The following is a 19,858-nucleotide window of genomic DNA, read 5'->3' as shown; positions in this document are numbered from 1 at the left end:
CCCCACACCGGCCTGGGCCTGTCCCTCTGCCCACAGCTGGCCCTGGGGGACTCTCGGGGAGGGCCGGTGTGGGGGCTGCTGTCTGCAGATGGGGGGGTGGCCCCAGGTCACCTTTCCTAAACCCCACCCCCTCTTAGCTGCCGACCCACCCTAGCCTTTTGTTGGGCTGAGAGACGGCTTTCTATTCTGGGAAGGTGTTGGAATAATTTCCCTGGCTATTTTTAGCTGGTTCGGGGATTCCTCCACCCAGGCTGGCCGCCCTGCCTCTCCTCTTCCTCCTCCGCCCGGTCCTGTTCCTCCTCCCCGCTGACCCAAGGCTGGCCTCCTTCATCGAGGGCAGTCAGGGACACGAAGCCCCTGGGCCTGACCCAGAATGGGGAGACCCCTGTGTTTCCTGGGTGGGGGAGGGACGGGAGCTCCCAAGGGCATTCCCACGTTCCAGGGGAGCAGCACATTCAGACCTCCAGGAATCCGTGACACCACATACCTGAATTCTCTCTCCAGGGCAGGGTGGGGCGACCCAGCCTCCGACCTTTCACCTCCTTTCAGGGCTGTCACGAAAGCCTCTCCTGCTGAGAATGCGCTTGACCCCACATCCCTCCGCCGTGGGCTTCCACGTTCCCAAGAGGAAGATCAGCGTGCTGAGGGTAAACTGAGGCACACAGGGGCAATGGGATGGGACACATCTTAGGCTCATTCCTTGATGGTTTCCTTTCCTTCCACATTCCACCCCCGTTTTTATTTAGTTATTTATTTGTTGTTATGTTTGAGACGGAGTCTCACTCTGTCACCCAGGCTGGAGAGTAGTGGCGCGATCTCGGCTCACTGCAACTTCACCTTCCGGGTTCAAGAAATTCTCCTGCCTCAGCCTCACGAGTAGCTGGGATTACAGCCAACCACTACGCCCAGCTAATGTTTGTATTTTTAGTACAGATGGGGTTTCAGTATGTTGGCCAGGCTGGTCTCGAACTCCTGACCTCAGGCGATCTGCCTACCTTGCCTTCCAGAGTGCTAGGATTACAGGCATGAGCCACTGCACTCGGCTTTTTTTTTTTTTTTTTGAGATAAAGAGTTTTGCTCTGTCACCAGGCTGGAGTAAAGTGGAGCAATCTTGGCTCCCTGCAACCACCATCCCCCTGGTTTAAGCGATTCTCCTGCGACGGCCTCTTGAATAGGTGGGACTACAGGCTCTCGCCACCACGCCCAGCTAATTTTTGTATTTTTAGTAGAGATGGGGTTTCATCATGTTGCCCAGGCTGGTCTCGAACTCTTGACCTGAGGTGATCTACCTGCCTCTCCCCGCAGAGTGACAGGATTACAGGCATGAGCCACCGCGCCCGGCCCTGTTTTGTGTTTTGAGACAGGGCCTACTTTGCTCAGGCTGGAGAGCAGCAGCGCCATCATAGTTTACAGCAGCCTCAACCTCCTGGGCCCTCAACTCAGCCTCCCAAGTAGTGGGGACTATACAGGCACGGACCACTATGCCTGGCTAATTTCTGAGAATTTGTAGTAGAGGCAGGATCTCTCTGTGTTGCCCAGGCTGGTCTTGAACTCCTGGACTCAAGTGGTCCTTTCACCTTGTCCTCCCAAAGTGCTGGGATTACAGGCGTGAGCCACCGCGACCCGCCCTCATTCTGCCCTTTTACAGCTGAGCAACCTTGGGGCAATGACTTCGCCTCTCTGTGCCGCTTTCAGGAAAGGGGGTGACTTTCCTGAAAGAGACACAGAGAAGTGAAGTAATTGCCCCAAGTCACACGGACTCATGGTGAGTAGGTGAGTGACTAGATGAAACATCTCCAAACAAGCTCCTGGCAGGGTGGAGCGGAGGGTCTTGGAAGGGACACTGGGATATTCCTGGCTGCAGCAGAGAGGAGCGTCCCGGGTGCTGGCAGCAGGCTCCACACTTGGAGAGGACCCACCCCCCTACTCCTCCCGGTCCGTGAGGCTGGCGAGAGTGACCCCCGGGTTCCAGATCAGGGAACGGAGGACCTGGGATAATGTCTCAGGCCCAGGGTCTCATGACAGGTGACACACAGGAGGCCAGCACAGTCCCCTGGCTCCTGCGCCGTATTCCACAGCTGCTCGGCATTCTTTCACCCTGGCCCTCACTCATGCGGCAAGCATTTGTGGCACCGTGTGAGTTTACTCCTGCTGCCCTCACAGATCACTGCAAACCTCGAGGCTGAAAACAACACAGAGGTTTTTTTTTTTTTTTTTTTTTTTTTTGAGACGGAGTTTCGCTCTTGTTGCCCAGGCTGGAGTGCAATGGCGCGATCTCAGCTCACCGCAACCTCCACCTCTCGGGTTCAAGTGATTCTCCTGCCTCAGCCTCCCGAGTAGCTGGGATTACAGGCACGCACCACCACACCTGGCTGATTTTGTATTTTTAGTAGAGACGGGGTTTCTGCATGTTGGTCAGGCCGGTCTCGAACTCCTGGCCTCAGTGATCTGCCCGCCTCGGCCTCCCAAAGTGCTGAGATGACAGGTGTGAGCCACCATATCTGGCCATTCGTTTTTTTTATTTTTTTATTTTTTAAAGGTGGGGTTTCACCATGATGGCCAGGCTGGTCTTGAACTCCTGACCTCAGGTGATCCACCCACCTCAGCCTCCCAAAGTGCTAGGATTACAGGTGTGAGCCACCGCACCCGGCCCTTCGTTTGCTTTTTAAAGAAAAATGTTTTTAATTGTGTAAGTTGATTTTTTTTTTTTTTAAACAAAGTCTTGCTCTGTTGCCAGGCACCAGGCTGGAGTGCAATGGCATGATCTCGGCTCACTGCAACCTCCACTTCCTGGGTTCAAGCAATTCTCCTGCCTCAGCCTCCCAAGTAGCAGGCGCATGCGGCCACACCCTGCTAATTTTTGTATTTTTTAGTAGAGACGGGGTTTCACCATGTTGGCCAGGGTGGTCTCGATCTCCTGACCTCGTGATCCGCCTGCCTCGGCCTCCCAAAGTGCTGGGATTACAGGCGTGAGCCACTGTGCCTGGCTGATTTTTTTTTTTTTTTTAGAGATAGGGTCTTACTCTGTAGCCCAGGCTGGGGTGCACTGATGCAATCATAGCTCACTGAAACCACAAACTCCTGGGCTCAAGGAATCCTCCCACCTCAGCCTCTTGAGTAGCTGGGACCACAGGCACTCACCACCACATCTGACCAATTTTTTTTTTTTTTTTGATAGAGTCTTACTCCGTCGCCCAGGCTGTAGTGCAATGGCACAGTCGTGGCTCACTGCGACCTCCATCTCCCTGGCTCAAGTAATTTTCCAGTCTTAGCCTCCTGAGTAGCTGGGAACTACAGGCACACGCCACCATGCCCAGCTAATTTTTTTTGTATTTTTAGTAGAGGCGGGGTTTCACCATGTTGACCAGGATGGTCTCGATCTCTCGACCTCGTGATCCACCCGCCTCGGCCTCCCAAAGTGCTGGGATTACAGGCTTAAGCCACCGCGCCCGGCCAATTTTTGTATTTTTAGTAGAGACGGGGTTTCACCATATTGGTGAGGCTGGTCTTGAACTCCTGACCTCGTGATCCGCCCGCCTCGGCCTCCCAAAGTGCTGGGATTACAGGCATGAGCCACCGTGCCCGGCCAGCGTTTGACGCTTTAGAAGCGAGAACAGTCACTACTCCTTGTTCCAGAATCCCAGTGCTGCTTCACGTGTAATTCCTCATTTGACTGATCACAGACAGACGCAGTTGAAAGTCCGAGGAGGGATGAGAGCCAGTGCTGTCGCCAAAGCTTCTGGAAGTGAGAGGCGGAGCCGGGGTCCAGGCTGGACACCTGTCAGCTAGCTCCTTCGCTGCGCGACGCCCTGGCCTGCCTTGACCTAAGCTGACAGAGTGCGTTCTGAACAGAGGAAACGTTTCTTTCTCAACCTTAGCTTGGAGTTCTTCCCAGAGTGATACATTTTGGCAAGAAAGAGTAGCCCATTCTTCGGGCCGGCTCCCCAGCAAGGCCCTACCTCACTCTTTCCACTGTAAACTGTGTGCCGGCTTCTGCAAATCCGCTGCAAGTCAGCTGCAGAAAGAGCAGAACCTGACGCGGCCACCCACGGGGAGCCCCTCGTGGGATTTTTTTTTTTTTTTTTTTTTTTTTTTTGAGACGGAGTTTCGCTCTTGTTACCCAGGCTGGAGTGCAATGGCGCAATCTCGGCTCACCGCAACCTCTGCCTCCTGGGTTCAGGCAATTCTCCTGCCTCAGCCTCCCGAGTAGCTGGGATTACAGGCACGCGCCACCATGCCCAGCTAATTTTTTTGTATTTTTAGTAGAGACAGGGGTTTCACCATGTTGACCAGGATGGTCTCAATCTCTTGACCTCGTGATCCACCCGCCTCTGCCTCCCAAAGTGCTGGGATTCAGGCTTGAGCCACCGTGCCCGGCCTTCAGGATTTTTTTTTTGAGACGCAGTCTCGCTCTTGTTACCCAGGCTGGAGTACAATAGCGCGGTCTCGGCTCACCGCAACCTCCACCTCCTGGGTTCAGGCAATTCTCCTGCCTCAGCCTCCCGAGTAGCTGGGATTACAGGCACGCGTCACCACACCTGGCTAATTTTTGTATTTTTAGTAGAGACGGGGTTTCACCGTGTTGGCCAGGCTGGTCTCGAACTCCTGACCTCAGGCGATATGCTTGCTTGGCCTCCCACAGTGCTAGGATGACAGGTGTGAGCCGTCACACCCAGTCTAGGGATTTTTTTTCTCCTTTTCGGATCCCTGGCGGGGGTTGGGGGCGTGCAGAATGAATGCTGAGCCCGCCTCATTGGCTGCCTGGGCTCCAGTGCCCGGCCACTGCTTGTGAAGAACACGTGGACTGGTCAGAAGGGCTGGGAACTGGCGAGCAGGCAAGGATTCTGGACGAGGGACGATCCCAGTGGGAGGGACCGGAGGCTGGCAGTGGGCCACAGACAGAAGTCCACACAGACAGGTGTAAAGCCTCTGCTTATGGCCGGGCGTGGTGGCTCAGGCCTGTCATCCCAGAACTTTGGCAGGGCAAGGTGAGAGGATCACCTGAGGTCAGGAGTTCGAGACCAGCCTGACCAACATGGAGAAACCCCATCTCTATTAAACATAGAAAATTAGCCAGGCGTGGTGGTGCGTGCCTGTAATCCCAGCTACTCAGGAAGCTGAGGCAGGAGAATCGCTTGAACCCAGGAGGTGGAGGTTGCAGTGAGCCGAGACCGCGCCATTGCACTGCAGCCTGGGTAACAAGAGTGAAACTCCGTCTCAAAGAAACAAAAAACAAACAAAAAACCCCACTGACTTACCAAGCTGTGGGTCACAGGAACTTCAGTGAAAAAAAAAAAAAAGAAAAAAGAAAAAAAAAAGCGAAGCCAGAATCAGAGCCATGTGTGTTGAGGGGGTCCAGTTTTGGAAAAGAAACTGCAGGTGTGGGTGGGAAGTAGCGCCTGTCTCCAGGAGAGAAGACGGGCTGGTGCACGTGTGTCGGAGCCCTGCGGTGTGGCTGAAAATTGTGACCGGTCCTGGCCGCACCACCTTCTAGCTGTGGACCTGAGGGAATGTTTACCCTCTCTGAACCCGAGATGATCCCTCTGCACCATCAGTGCCTATGACCGTAGCACTTACCTCACAGCGTTTCCGGGAGGCTCAGATGACACAAACCGAGGAAATGAACCATTAATGTTACTTACTGTCACTGCTTTCCTCCGATGCCAGCATTTGCACGTGCTAGACGTTTGGAGGATGCGCCTCAGGTGCCAATGAATGCTGGCTACAGCTGCCGAGAATGGGCCTGAGGAAGGGGCACGGAGGGAACTTTTCTCTTTTCGTCCCCTCCCCTCCTCCCCTCCCCTCCCCTCCCCTTCCTCCCCTTCCCCTCCCCTCCCCCCTCCCCTCCCCTGCCCTTCCCCTTCCCCTCCCTCCCCCCTCCCCTCCCCCTCCCCTCCCCTCCCCCCCTTCCCCCCTCCCCTCCACCTCCGCTCCACTCCCCTCCCCCTCCCCTCCCCCCTCCCCTCTCCCCCTCCCCTCCCCCTCCCCCTCCCCTCCCCTCCTCTCCTCCTCTTTCTCTTTTTTCCTTTCTTTTCTTTTTGAGATGGAGTTTTCCTCTTGTCGCCCAGGCAGGAGTGCAAGGGTGTGATCTCAGCTGACTGCAACCTCTGTCTCCCGAGTTCAAGTGATTCTCCTGCCTCAGTCTCCTGTAGTCAAGAGTAGCTGACTACAGGCACGTGCCACCATGCCCAGCTAATTTTTTTTTAAATTTTTTTATTTTTAGTAGAGACGGGGTTTCACCATGTTCACCAGGATGGTCGCGATCTCTCGACCTCGTGATCCACCCGCCTCGGCCTCCCAAAGTGCTGGGATTACAGGCTTGAGCCACCACGCCCGGCCGGTTTTTATATTTTGTTTTGGGGACCAGGAAAAGAAGTGGTAAACCTTTTTGGCTTATTTCCCATGTCTTTTTTCTGTGCATTAAAACACACACACACACAAACACACACACACAAAATGGGCCAGGCACGGTGGCTCACGCCTGTAATCCCAGCTCTTAGGGAGTCAGAGGTGGGAGGATAGCTTGACCCCAGGAGTTTGAGACCTGCCTGGGCAATATAGTGAGATCCCATTCCCCACAAAAAGGAAAAAAAATTATCATGAAAGATGTGTAGGCTGGGTGCAGTGGTTCACACCTGTAATCCCAGCACTTTGGGAGCTGAGGCAGGTAGATCACAAGGTCAGGAGTTCGAGACCAGTCTAGCCAAATACTGTGAAACCCCGTCACTACTAAAATACAAAAAAAAAGTTAGCCAGGTGTGGTGGTGCATGCCTGTAATCCCAGCTACTCGGGAGACTGAGGCAGGAGAATCACTTGAACCCGGGAGGCAGAGGTTGCAGTGAGTGGAGATGGCACCACTGTACTCTAGCCTGGGGAACAAGAGTGAAGCTTTTTCTCAAAAAAAGGAAAAAAAGGGCCGGGCGCGGTGGCTCAAGCCTGTAATCCCAGCACTTTGGGAGGCCGAGGCGAGTGGATCACGAGGTCAAGAGATCGAGACCATCCTGGTCAACATGGTGAAACCCCGTCTCTACTAAAATACAGAAAATTAGCTGGGCATGGTGGCACATGCCTGTAGTCCCGGCTACTCAGGAGGCTGAGGCAGGAGAATTGCCTGAACCCAGGAGGCGGAGGTTGCGGTGAGCCGAGATCACGCCATTGCACTCCAGCCTGGGTAACAAGAGCAAAACTCCCTCTCAAAAAAAAAAAAGGTGAAAACACAATTACTTTTGCACCAACCTCATATTTAAGCATCTTCCATGTCTTCATAAACCAGTCGTGATGGATAAATACAAGGTGGTCTGTCTGGGAAAAGGAATATTGCTCAGCCATGAAAAGGAGTGAGGCTCTGACGTAGGCCACAATGTGGACGAACACTGAGGACCTCACGGCAAGGGAGAGACGCCAGACAGAAAAGGCAATACGGCACATGTTCCCATTTCTGTGAACCGCGAGGGGCAGGCGAATCCACAGACAGGAAGGGGATTCGTGGTGGCCTGTGGCTGGGGAGGGGCGGGGAGTGACCTCTGATGGGGATGGGACTTCGGGTGATGACGGTTAGGGGATGCTTACACAACTCCTAAATTTAACATGTTATTTTATTTTATTCTGAGATGGAGTCTCGCTCTGTTGCCCAGGCTGGAGTGCAATGGCGCGATCTCGGCTCACCGCAACCTCCGCCTCCCAGGTTCAACGATTCTCCTGCCTCAGCCTCCTGAGTAGCTGGGACTACAGGCACCTGCGACCGCGCCTGGCTTAATTTTTATATTTTTTGTAGAGATGGGGTTTCACCATGTTGGCCAGGCTGGTCTTGAACTCCTGACCTTGTGATCTGCCCGCCTCGGCCTCCCAAAGTGCTGGGATTACAAGCATGAGCCACTGTGCCTGACCTAAATTTTACATTTTATTTATTTATTTAGAGACAGAGTCTCGCTCTGTCATCCAGGCTGGAGTGCATGGCTGTTTCAGCTCACTGCAACCTTCAACTCCCGGGTTCAAGCAACTCTCCTGCCTCAGCCTCCCAAGCAGCTGGGGAGACCACAAGCACACCCGGCTAATTTTTGTATTTTTTTTTTTTTTTGAGATGGAGTTTCGCTCTTGTTACCCAGGCTGGAGTGCAATGGCGCGATCTCGGCTCACCGCAGCCTCCGCCTCCTGGGTTCAGGCAATTCTCCTGCCTCAGCCTCCTGAGTAGCTGGAATTACAGGCACGTGCCACCATGCCCAGCTAATTTTTTGTATTTTTAGTAGAGACGGGATTTCACCATGTCGACCGGGATGGTCTCGATCTCTTGACCTCGTGATCCACCCGCCTCGGCCTCCCAAAGTGCTGGGATTACAGGCTTGAGCCACCGCGCCTGACTGAATTTTTGTATTTTTTTTTTTTTTTTTTTTTTGAGACGGAGTTTCGCTCTTGTTACCCAGGCTGGAGTGCAATGGCGCGATCTTGGCTCACCGCAACCTCCGCCTCCTGGGCTCAGGCAATTCTCCTGCCTCAGCCTCCTGAGTAGCTGGGATTACAGGCACGCGCCACCACGCCCAGCTAGTTTTTTGTATTTTTAGTAGAGACGGGGTTTCACCATGTTGACCAGGATGGTCTCGATCTCTCGACCTCGTGATCCACCCGTCTCGGCCTCCCAAAGTGCTGGGATTACAGGCTTGAGCCACCGCGCCCGGCCCAGCTACTTTTTTGTGTGTGTTTTTTTTTTTTTAGATGGAGTTTCACTCTTGTTACCCAGGCTGGAGTGCAATGGCGCGATCTCGGCTCACCGCAACCTCTGCCTCCTGGGCTCAGGCAATTCTCCTGCCTCAGCCTCCTGAGTAGCTAGGATTACAGGCACGCGCCACCATGCCCAGCTAATTTTTTGCACTTTTAGTAGAGACGGGGTTTCACCATGTTGACCAGGATGGTCTCGATCTCTCGACCTCGTGATCCACCCGCCTCGGCCTCCCAAAGTGCTGGGATTACAGGCTTGAGCCACCGCGCCCGGCCTTTTTTGTGTTTTTAGTAGAGACGGGGTTTCACCATGTTGACCGGGATGGTCTCGATCTCTCGACCTCGTGATCCACCCGCCTCGGCCTCCCAAAGTGCTGGGATTACAGGCTTGAGCCACCGCGCCCGGCCCTATTTTCTTTTCTTTTCCTTTTTTTTTGAGACACAGTCTCGATCTGTTGCCCAGGCTGGGGTGCAGTGGCGTGATCTCGGCTCACTGCAGCCTCCGCCTCCTGAGTTCAAGCGATTCTCCTGCCTCAGCCTCCCGAGTAGCTGGGATTACAGGTGCCCACCACCACGCCCGGCTAATTGTTGTATTCTTTTTAGTAGAGATGGGTTTTCTCCATGTTGGCCAGGATGGTCTCGATCTCTTGACCTCGTGATCCGCCTGCCTCGGCCTCCCAAAGTGCTGGGATTACAGGCTTGAGCCACCGTGCCCCGCCCCTCCTAGATTTTCTAACTACAAATCTGAAAATCCGAGGGGTCTGAGCGGTCCTGGTTTGCGGGGCTGCCCCCAGGGGTCCCCTCCTGTTCCCTCTTCCCGGGACTGGTGAAGGGACGGTGGACGGGATGGCGTGGGGCCACGGTGGGTCATCATGGCTGGAGCCGAGCCCGGGGCATCTGCTCGCAAGCCGGGAGCTCCCACCCGGGGAAGCCCCCGGCCAGGGAGAGAAGGAACAATCCAGAGCCAGGGGCAAAGGGCAAGTGAGGCTTTTTATTGTGTATGAATTCACGTTGTATCAACAGCTCCACACAATATTCAAACACTGTGAGAAAGTGGGTGTGGCACGCCTGGAATTTTAAAAAAAGTTCAGAAATAAAAACAACCCGATATCCCAGTGCAGACGGCATAGAACCTGCTGGAATTACAGGCGGTGGGGACACAGACGGGTCTTTACAAAGGTCAGATCGGCAGCGGTGTCCGCGGAGAGAGAAGGTGGCGCCGTCGGCCGGCGTATGGCTTCTGTGCGGAGGGGCCGGCCTCAGGTTGCGTGTGGACGTTTTAGTAAGTGGCCCCCGGAGGAAGCGGGTGGTGGCTCCTCTGGGGTCACTCACGCACGGGCGGGGCTGTGATGGCCCTCTCCTGCCTGTCCCAGAGCTGGGGCAGGACAGGGGCTGTTAACTTGGAGATGGTTGCGTGGCTGGAGGCCCCACATTGCGCCCCTGGACACGGTGGCCGGCCCGTGGAAGGGACCACGGAGAAACGGGGAAAGAGGAGCACCTTCCACGCTGACCCAGCCGCCCCGTTTATGCCCCAGAGGCCCAAGGTCACGGCTGAGCCGTCTGTGCTTGGGCTGGGGTTACCCCTGGGGATGGTGGGAAGCGTGGTCTGGCTCCTTCCTGGAGAGAGGAGGGCAGCGGAGGCTGAGCTTAGCAGCCCTGGAAGGCCAGGTGGGCCACGATCCAGTGGGGGCCCGGCCAGGTGTGGCCCTTTACCTGGCACCTGGTGTCTCGTTCAGGGCAGGGGAAGGCCGGTGGGAGACCTGGGCTGCAGAAGCAGCAGAAATGTCCTCCTCTCTCCCACCGACCCTGCCTTGTGCATGCGCGCGCACGCGCGCGCGCGTGTGTGTGTGTGTGTGTGTGTGTGTGTGTGTGTGCGCGCACGCAGGTGGGGGTGAGTGCCTTAACTCTCTTTTCTCTCAGCCTGGCTGAGGACCGCTGGTCTCCCCAAGGCTCGAGTGGCTGCTGCCACCCCCGCCCGCCAGCTCCCCGTCTGGAGGGGCACCCACGCTCCTGGAAACGCCTGTAAAACACACGTTCACCCCAGGCGTTCCCGGAGGAAAAGCCCACGCGGCGGTCGGCATGTGCACTTGGGGGTCGCGTCTGCAAAGGTGTTTTCCACAGTGTGGTCACTGAGAGTTACTCGAAAACTTAAAAAAAAAAAAAGTGGAGAATTTTTTTCTTCCCCAAGCTAGAAAGAAACCCACAGGCTTCCGGCCATGGCGGCCTCCCTGGGGTCTGGGAGACGGTGTGTCTGGACAGCTCAGGGAAGCCAAGGCCCCGTGGACAGTGAAGGAGAGGCCAGCCTGTCCTTCCCCTCCCTGAGCCTCAGTTTACCTGGAATGCTCAGACCCCAGGCTCTCTGACTTCCGTGCAGGGGCTGGTCTGTCGGTGGGAGGACGTGGCTTTGGGGCTTCTGGAGCTGAGCTCCCTGGAAGCTGGGGTTTAACTCCGCCGCCTCCAGCAGCCTGGGAGGGTGTATCTCTACAGCAGCCTCTATTCCCTGCTGGCATTTCTGGGGTCACATCGTGAGGATACGCAAGCGGGGCCGGGCGTGGCACAGCTGTGCCCCCTCCTCCCTCGGCCCTGTCGGGGAGTGGGGCTTGGGGATTAAGGCCTCTTTTAAGGAAAAACGGGGTGGGGTGCGTTTGTTCCCAGGTACCAAGATGGCTTGCTGGAAAGGGTGGAGGTGGCTGAGGTCTCCCTCCCTGCCTGGGGTCCTTCCCAGGGTTTCTGGAACAGGTTTTTGTCTCTTCCTGCCGTTTCTGCTAGGGCTGGTGGGGACGCCCACACCCCAGCCCCGCCGGCTCCCAGCCCGGCCCCAGGAGGCCGAAGTCTCCCGGGAACCTCTGCAGCTCTCCCGGGCCAACTCGCAGGTTTGCCCGGGGAGGGCTCCCCGAAGCCCCAGCCCCCCCGGACCGGCCGTAGAGGGCTGGGTGCCGGGCAGGGGAAGCCCGGCCATGGCCCCTGGGGGTCGCTCCCCCCACATCTGCACACACACGGAGCCGTCGAGCCTTGGCGAGGTGGGCACCCTGGCCGTGAACAGGGAACCCCTGCCCCATGGGCCTGCGCAGAGGACCCAGGCGGCCGTCCAGGAACCCTCTGGGCACGGGTTCTTAGACTCCAGTTTCCACTGGGGCCGGGGGGGCAGAAGTAGACTAGTTTTCTGTACCACCTGCTTCTGGGCCAGCCCCGTGGAGGGGGTCGGGGTGGCTGGGCCTCCTGCGATCAGGGCTGCCTGGGTTCTGGCCGCTCAGGATCCATGTCAGATGTGGCTGCCCCTGCTCCCGTGAAGAGGACACAGTCACCTTTCAGAAGCCTCCCGCCCCCCGCCCCCGCCCCAGGACATCGTCCATTTCCACTGGCCGCTGGGAGGAGCCACCTGCCCTGCACCTGACGAGTCTCCCGGCCTCGGACAGCTGTTCTGGGCTGCAGTGGGTGGCAAAGGAAAGAGACTGGGTTCCAGCAACAGGGGAACGTTTTGAGCCGATGTTTCCATCTCCAGGACGCAAAGTCTCACCTCCCAGAGTCCTTCACAGTCACTTCGAGGTCATGTCACAACTCTGTACGCACAGCAGCATAGGGTGGCTCCCCATTGCCACCCGCTGCGGCTCCCCGGGCTGCATTTCTGTTTGAAAAATGTCCACGGTGGATGCCAGAAGGTGGGACAAACCAGGAGAGCCAAGGACGGTGGCAGTCTCTCCCGGCTGCATGGACGCCTCGTGCTTAAAACAAGCCCGGCATGGGAGGCTCACGCTGGTCATCCCAGCACTTTGGGAGGCCGAGGTGGGTGGATCATGAGGTCACGGGTTCGAGACCAGCCTGGCCCACATGGTGAAACCCCGTCTCTACTAAAAATAGAAAAATTAGCCGGGCGCGGTGGCTCAAGCCTGTAATCCCAGCACTTTGGGAGGCCGAGGCGGGTGGATCACGAGGTCGAGAGATCGAGACCATCCTGGTCAACATGGTGAAACCCCGTCTCTACTAAAAGTGCAAAAAATTAGCTGGGCATGGTGGCACGTGCCTGTAATCCCAGCTACTCAGGAGGCTGAGGCTGGAGAATTGCTTGAACCCAGGAGGCGGAGGTTGCGGTGAGCCGAGATCGCGCCATTGCACTCCAGCCTGGGTAACAAGAGCGAAACTCCGTCTCAAAAAAAAAAAAAAAAAAAATAGAAAAATTAGCCAGATCAGGTGGCGGGCTCCTGTAGTCCCAGCTACTTGGGAGGCTGAGGCAGGAGAATCACTTGAACCCGGGAGGCAGAGGTTGCAGCGAGCCGAGATCGCGCCACTGCACTCCAGCCTGGGTAACAAGAAGTCCTTTTACAAATGGCGACAGAGCAAGAATCCATCTCAACGGCCGGGCGCGGTGGCTCAAGCCTGTAATCCCAGCACTTTGGGAGGCTGAGGCGGGTGGATCACGAGGTCGAGAGATCGAGACCATCCTGGTCAACATGGTGAAACCCCGTCTCTACTAAAAATACAAAAAATTAGCTGGGCGTGGTGGCGCGTGCCTGTAATCCCAGCTACTCAGGAGGCTGAGGCAGGAGAATTGCCTGAGCCCAGGAGGCGGAGGTTGCGGTGAGCCGAGATCGCGCCATTGCACTCCAGCCTGGGTAACAAGAGCGAAGCTCCGTCTCAAAAAAAAAAAAAAAAAGAATCCATCTCAAAAAAGGAAAAAAACCAAAAAGCAAAAAACAGACGGGCCAGGCTGGTGACCACTCTCCTGGGGCAAGTCCCGAAAACCCATTTCCGGCACAGAGGGGACCCTGCAGAAAGGACCCATGGCGAACACCACACGGGGGAGTGACACTTGGCAACTTTTCATAGACAAAGCCCCCTCCGGACCCCCTTTGTGCATTCATTACATGATGGTATTATGGTTTGGTGGCAGGTTCGAACCTCACCACCCCAGTTTAGCCGTATGGGTAACGATGTTTTAAATGGAGAGATCTTTCCAAAACAGTTCACGATGCCACGTTCCCCCCAAACTCAATGTCACCTCTACTTAAAAACAATAAAAGGCATGCCAGGGACCCAGTGAAGTCCTTTTACAAATGGCCAATTGCCTCGGAGAGATTGCCGCCGGGCGAACTCACCCCACCTCGCCCCTCGGCGTCTCCTCCGCAATCAAAACGGCCATTGAACTCCACCCGCTTTTGGCCAGGCCCAAACTGAGAGGGCCTCGGGGTTGGGGCTGAAAATCCATCGACACCTGGAAGGTACATCCTAGCCCATCCCGGCGGTGGGAACGCCTTTTCTTTCTTTGTTGTTGTTTTTTTTTTTTGGTGGGGGGATTTCTTTTGGAATTAAACGTTTTGGGGACTCGAGATGTTTTGTTTCAGCTAAGTACTGAATAACGCCCTGCCTGAGAGAGCGTGAGAGAGAAAAAGAGACAGAGAGAGAGAGAGAGAGAGAGAGAGAGAGAGAGCGAGAGCGCACGTATGAGAACACAGCTATAAAATAATACAAGGTTTCTTGTCCTTAAAGGGGTTCTCGGAGGCAGGGACTCCGACCAGCAAGGGGTCGTTCCGGGCGTGCTGCTCACAGTAGCTCATGAGGTCAGATGCTGCTTTGGAGACCTGTGATCGGGCACATGGGAGAAAGACAGAGATAAGAGGAGGCTGCACACCCGGGTTCACAGCAGTGCCATCCCTGACAGCCACAGGCAGAAACAGCCCAGGAGCCCGCAACCAGGGCATGGGCAAAACGTGTGGCCAGGCCACACCCTGGAATATTACTCAGCCATGAAAAGGGGCAAGGCTCTGACACAGGCCACGGTGTGGACGCATCTTAAGGACCCCATGCTCAGCGAGAGACGCCAGACACAGAAGGCCACGAAGTGTGTGTTCCTTCCCTCCCTCCCTCCCTCCCTCCCTCCTTCCCTCCTTCTTTCCTTCTTTCTTTCTTTCAGATGGAGTTTTGCTCTTGTTGCCCAGGCAGGAGTGCAATGGTGCAATCTTGGCTCACCACAAACTCCGCTTCCCAGGTTCAAGCGATTCTCCTGCCGTAGCGCCCCAAGTAGCTGAGATTACAGGCACCCGCCGCCACGCCTGGCTAATTTTTTGTATTTCCGGTAGAGACAGGGTTTCACCGTGTTGGTCAGGCTGGTCTTGAACTCCCAACCTCAGGCGATCTGCCGGCCTCGGCCTCCCACAGTGCTGGGATTACAGGCGTGAGCCACCACGCCCGGCTCATCGGTTTGTTTTTGAGACAGGCTCTCGCTCTGTCCCCAGGCTGGAGTGCGGTGGTGTGACCATAGCTGCCTGAAGCCTCCACTTCCTGGGCTCAAGTGATTCTCCTTCCTTAGCCTCCCAAGTAGCTGGGACTACAGGAGTGAACCACTACACCTGGCCATAATTTTTTTTTTTTTTTTTTTTTTTTTTTTTTTGAGACGGAGTTTCGCTCTTGTTGCCCAGGCTGGAGTGCAATGGCGCGATCTCGGCTCACCGCAACCTCCGCCTCCTGGGTTCAGGCAATTCTCCTATCTCAGCCTCCTGAGTAGCTAGGATTACAGGCACACACCGCCATGCCCAGCTAATTTTTTGCACCTTTATTAGAGACGGGGTTTCACCATGTTGACCAGGATGGTCTCGATCTCTTGACCTCGTGATCCACCCGCCTCGGCCTCCCAAAGTGCTGGGATTACAGGCTTGAGCCACCGCGCCCGGCCAATTTTTATTTTTTATTTAGTTTTTTTGAGGTGGAGTCTTGGTCTGTCTCCCAGGCTGGAGTGCAATGGCACGATCTTGACTCACTGCAACTTCTGCCCGTCGGGTTCAAGTGATTCTCCCGCCTCAGCCTCCCAAGTAGCTGGGATTATAGGTGCATGCCGCCACCACGCCTGGCTAATTTTGTATTTTTAGTAGAGATGGGGTTTCTGTTACCACCATGCCAGGGTAATTGCTGTAGTTTCAGTAGAGACGGTGTTTTGCCATGTTGGCCAAGGCTGGTCTCGAACTCCTGACCTCAGGTGACCCGCCGGCCTAGGCCTCCCAAAGTGCTGGGATTACAGGCATGAACCATGGCACTCGGCCTGGCCAGAATTTTTAGAATAATTTTCTTGTACAGAGGAGGGTCTCACTATGTACAGAGGCTGGTCTCAGACTCCTGGGCTCAGGCGATCCTTCCTCGAAGGCCTCCGATAGGGCTGAGTTTACAGGTGTGAGCTGCCTCCCCCGGCCAGTACAGCTGCACCCCAGATCCTCAGTCCTCCTTTGGATGCCTGAGACCTGGGCCCCTCAAACAGCCAGGAACCTATGGGACAGCTTCGGGGTCTTGCCCAGCTGGGCAGCAGAGGGGATGCGCATATCCATGAAGTGAGCCCGCCGGCTGCTGCGGCCTGTGATGACTCGGGTGTGGCCGGCTTTCTAGACTTCTGTTTGGGAAGCGGCCCCCCTGGATGACAGAAATAGCCTCCAGACCGTGAAAATAGCTGGCATTGTGGCTCAGCACTCGGCCCCCTCGGCACCGCCCCCCTGGCACCGCCCCCCCCTCCCATGCCCACCGCGGCGGGCTGCTGAGCCCCGAGCCCGTGGCTGTGAGGCTCTGTGGCTCTGGTCGCTGCGCTGGAGCTGGGGATGTAAAACCTCAGGCGGGACTGGGAGTGGGGACGGGGCAAATCCTGGCTCCCCCGAGGCCCAACATTCAAAGGGGTGGCGGGGGCCCCTCCCTGACATCAAACGGGGCGGGATGAATCACTGCCCTCCTCCGGGGTTGGGGGTTGGCACCGACTCAGAAAAGGAAAACCACTTCAACCAGGGCTTTCTCTTTCTTCAGCCCGAAAGAATGCTTTGAATGCTCAGGTCTGTCCTCAGCAGTCAGCTTTCTGGAACGTTCAGACACCTCGTGGGGGGCAGACCCCTCCCCTCCTGGCTGGATCTCGAGGGAGGCTCACTGGCCGATCGGAACCATTTCGCCTCCCGCACCACTTGGCCGGCAGGGACGAGTCTGTCTGCCCCAAGAACCGGGCACCCCTTCCCGTGGCCAGTGACGGCAAGCTGGTGACGGGTGCTGGAGAACTGAGGTCTGAAGGGACGTGCGGGTGATGGCTGATCTTATGGGGCACGAGGGCGGACCATGGTGCCCCAATGTTTGCTTAAATGTTTTTCTAGATGTTGCTGTGAAGGTTGTTTTTTCTTTCCTGGTTCTTCTTATTATTTTTTTGAGATAGATTCTCGCTTTGTCCCCAGGCTGGAGTGCAGTGGCGTGATCTCGGCTCACAGCAACCTCCATCTCCCAGGTTCAAGTGATTCTCCTGCCTCAGCCCCCCAAAGTGTGAGCCACCAAGCCTGGCCTGTTTTTTCTTTGGTAGAGATGGGGTCTTGCTGTGTTGCCCAGGCTGGAATTAAACTCCTGACCTCAAGTGATCCTCACGCCTCAGCCTCCCAAAGTGCTGGGATTACAGGTGTGAGCCGCTGTGCCTGGCACGCAAAAATTTTTTGTTTTTTAGATGTGATTAACATTTAAATCCATAGACTTCGAGCATAGCAGGTGACCCTCTGGAATGCAGGTGGGCCTCATCTGATCACTAGAAGGCCTTTAGAGAAAAAGGCTGGGGTCCTTCCAGGAGGAGGGAAGTCTGCGTCCAGGGGGCCTTGGGGTTTAAGCCTCCGCACCAGCTCTTCCCTGGGTCTCCAGCCTGCTGGTTGGCCCTGCAGATTTCAGAACTTGCCTTAAAACAAATCTCTCTGGGTCAGGTGTGGTGGCTCACACCTGTAATCCCAGCACTTTGAGAGGCAGGCAGATGACTTGAAGTCAGGAGTTCGAGACCAGACTGGACACCATAGTGGAACCCCGTCTCAACTAAAAATACAAAAAATTACCCGGGGTGTGGGGAGTGATCCCAGCTACTGGGGAGGCTGAGGCAGGAGAATTGCTTCAACCGGGGAGGTGGAGGTTGCAGTTAGCTCAGATCATGCCACTGCACTCCAGCCTCAAAGAAAAAAAAAAAGCAACTCTGTCCACACAGACACACACACACACACACACACACATTCTCTCTCTCTCTCTCTCTCTCTCTCTCTCTCTCTCTCTCGGGTCTGTTTTCCCAACTAACACATGTGTCGCTGGAGCAAAGCTAATCTAGAAGCTTAGTAAAACCACCCGGGGCTTCCACGATGAGACGCCCAGGTCGGTGTGTGGCCAGCTGCCAGCTGTGTTCCGGGCAGGAAACAGCCCCTGGGGGGAGCCCTGAGGTCCCTGCAAAGTGGACCCAGGCCTGGGGAGCCGGCGCCTTTGAAAACTGCCAAGCACCATTCTCCTGTTCAAGGCCTTGGGGGCCTCTCCTTCCAGAGTCGCCACCTGAGAGGGGGACACCTGGGAGGCCTGGGTGTCACAAGCGTGGACTTAGAATTGACCAGTGTGGCCCATCCGTGTGCTGGAACACCACTCAGCTGGGAAAAGGAGGCTGGCTCTGCAGGGCCACAGCGCGGAGGCACCGTCAGGATGTCGCACTGCATGAGGGAAGCCAGACACAGGAGGCCACACGGGGTATGATTCCATTTCTTTTTTTTTTTTTTTTGAGACGGAGTCTTGCTCTGTCGCCCAGGCTGGACTGCAGTGGCACAATCTCAGCGCACTGCAACCTCCGCCTCCCGGGTTCAAGCGATTCTCCAGCCTCAGCCTCCTGAGTAGCTGGGATTACAGGTGCGTGCCACCACGCCCGGCTAATTTTTGTGTTTTTAATGGGGACAGGGTTTCACCAAATTGGCCAGGCTGGCCTCGAACTCCTGACCTCAGGTGATCCACCTACCTCGGCCTCCCAAAGTGCTGGGATTACAAGTGTGAGCCACCGTGCCCAGCTGTGTGATCCCATTTCTATGAAATATCCAGGACAGGCCCATCCACAGAGGCAGGGAGGGGATTCCCTGGGTTCCAAGGCCCCACTCTAATGCAGGTGGGCCTCATCTAATCAGTTGAAGGCCTTAAGGGAAAAAGGCTGGGGTCCTTCCAGGAGGAGGGAACTCTGCCTCCAGGTGGCCTTGGGGTTTGAACGGCAGCTGGACGGGGACTTGTGGCTAATGAGAATAGGGTTTTCTGGTTGGGGATGATGGAAAGTTCCAGAATTAGATGGCAGTGATGGTGGCACACAGTGTGAATGTACTCTCTGTCACTCAACTGTGCACTTTCTTTTTTTTTTTTTTTTGAGACGGAGTTTCGCTCTTGTTACCCAGGCTAGAGTGCAATGGCGCGATCTCGGCTCACCGCAACCTCCGCCTCCTGGGTTCAAGCAATTCTCCTGCCTCAGCCTCCTGAGTAGCTGGGATTACAGGCATGCGCCACCATGCCCAGCTAATTTTTTGTATTTTTAGTAGAGATGGGGTTTCACCATGTTGACCAGGATGGTCTCGATCTCTCGACCTCGTGATCCACCCGCCTCGGCCTCCCAAAGTGCTGGGATTACAGGCTTGAGCCACCGCGCCCGGCCATCAACTGTGCACTTTCAAAAGGTTACTTCCACTTTACGTGAATGAATATCTTTTCAGAGTCTGTCAGGATGACTGACAGCCTGCCGATTCATGATCTCACTGTTTCCGTGCCCTGGTTTCTGACGGGTTACATGTCTGTGGGCAGGAACTCATGTCTTTTTAACCTTCTTTAGGACAAAAATCAAGCCTTTTTTTTTTTTGTTTTTTTTTTTTGAGACTGAGTCTCGCTCTGTCGCCAGGCTAGAGTGCAATGGCGCGATCTCGGCTCACCGCAACCTCCGTCTCCCGGGTTCAGGCGATTCTCCTGCCTCAGCCTCCCGAGTAGCTGGGATTACAGGCGCCAGCCACCACACCTGGCTAATTTTTATATTTTTAGTAGAGATGGGGTTTCTCCATGTTGGCCGAGCTGGTCTTGAACTCCTGACCTCAGGCGATCCGCCTGCCTAGGCTTCCCAAAGTCTTGGGATTACAGGTGTGAGCCACTGCATCCGGCCTCTGATCTTTGTCAAAAACTCCAAACCACCCAGAAGTGAAACGAGCAGAGAGCACTGTCTCCTCCAGCCTCGGACTGTCTCTGTTCCATCCTCATCCATCAGAGCCGAGGATCTGGACAGAGTGACGCTGAGGGAGCCACAGTGCTCCTCCCCACGGGTCGCAGCGCGTTTACAAACACTTTACAGTGCTGCATGAACCCACGAGATTGGCCGCCTCTTTCTGCAGA

General features: G+C 55.7%; 2 protein-coding genes across 2 annotated transcripts in view; both read right to left on the bottom strand.

Annotated features, from left to right (window-relative positions):
- Positions 1-9,684: 9,684 nt before the first annotated feature.
- Positions 9,685-10,833, bottom strand: LOC141581048 (uncharacterized; the record flags this gene model as incomplete). Its single annotated transcript, XM_074384830.1, is given in 3 exon segments — positions 9,685-10,374; positions 10,376-10,526; positions 10,568-10,833. Coding segments are annotated over 3 exon segments (501 nt in total), but the record flags the coding sequence as incomplete, so codon positions are not given.
- Positions 10,834-13,963: 3,130 nt separating this feature from the next.
- Positions 13,964-19,858, bottom strand: part of GNG7 (G protein subunit gamma 7) — a 183,687-nt gene continuing 177,792 nt past the window's right edge. Inside the window, exon 5 of the mRNA XM_039466196.2 lies at positions 13,964-14,289. Within this exon, the coding sequence (XP_039322130.1) occupies positions 14,164-14,289 (126 nt within the window). The 3' untranslated portion in view covers positions 13,964-14,163. The remainder of the gene's footprint in view (positions 14,290-19,858) is intronic.

Source organism: Saimiri boliviensis, chromosome 14, assembly GCF_048565385.1.
Source record: "Saimiri boliviensis isolate mSaiBol1 chromosome 14, mSaiBol1.pri, whole genome shotgun sequence".
Classification (NCBI taxonomy): domain Eukaryota; kingdom Metazoa; phylum Chordata; class Mammalia; order Primates; family Cebidae; genus Saimiri; species Saimiri boliviensis.
This window is presented reverse-complemented; position numbering and strand designations above follow the sequence as displayed.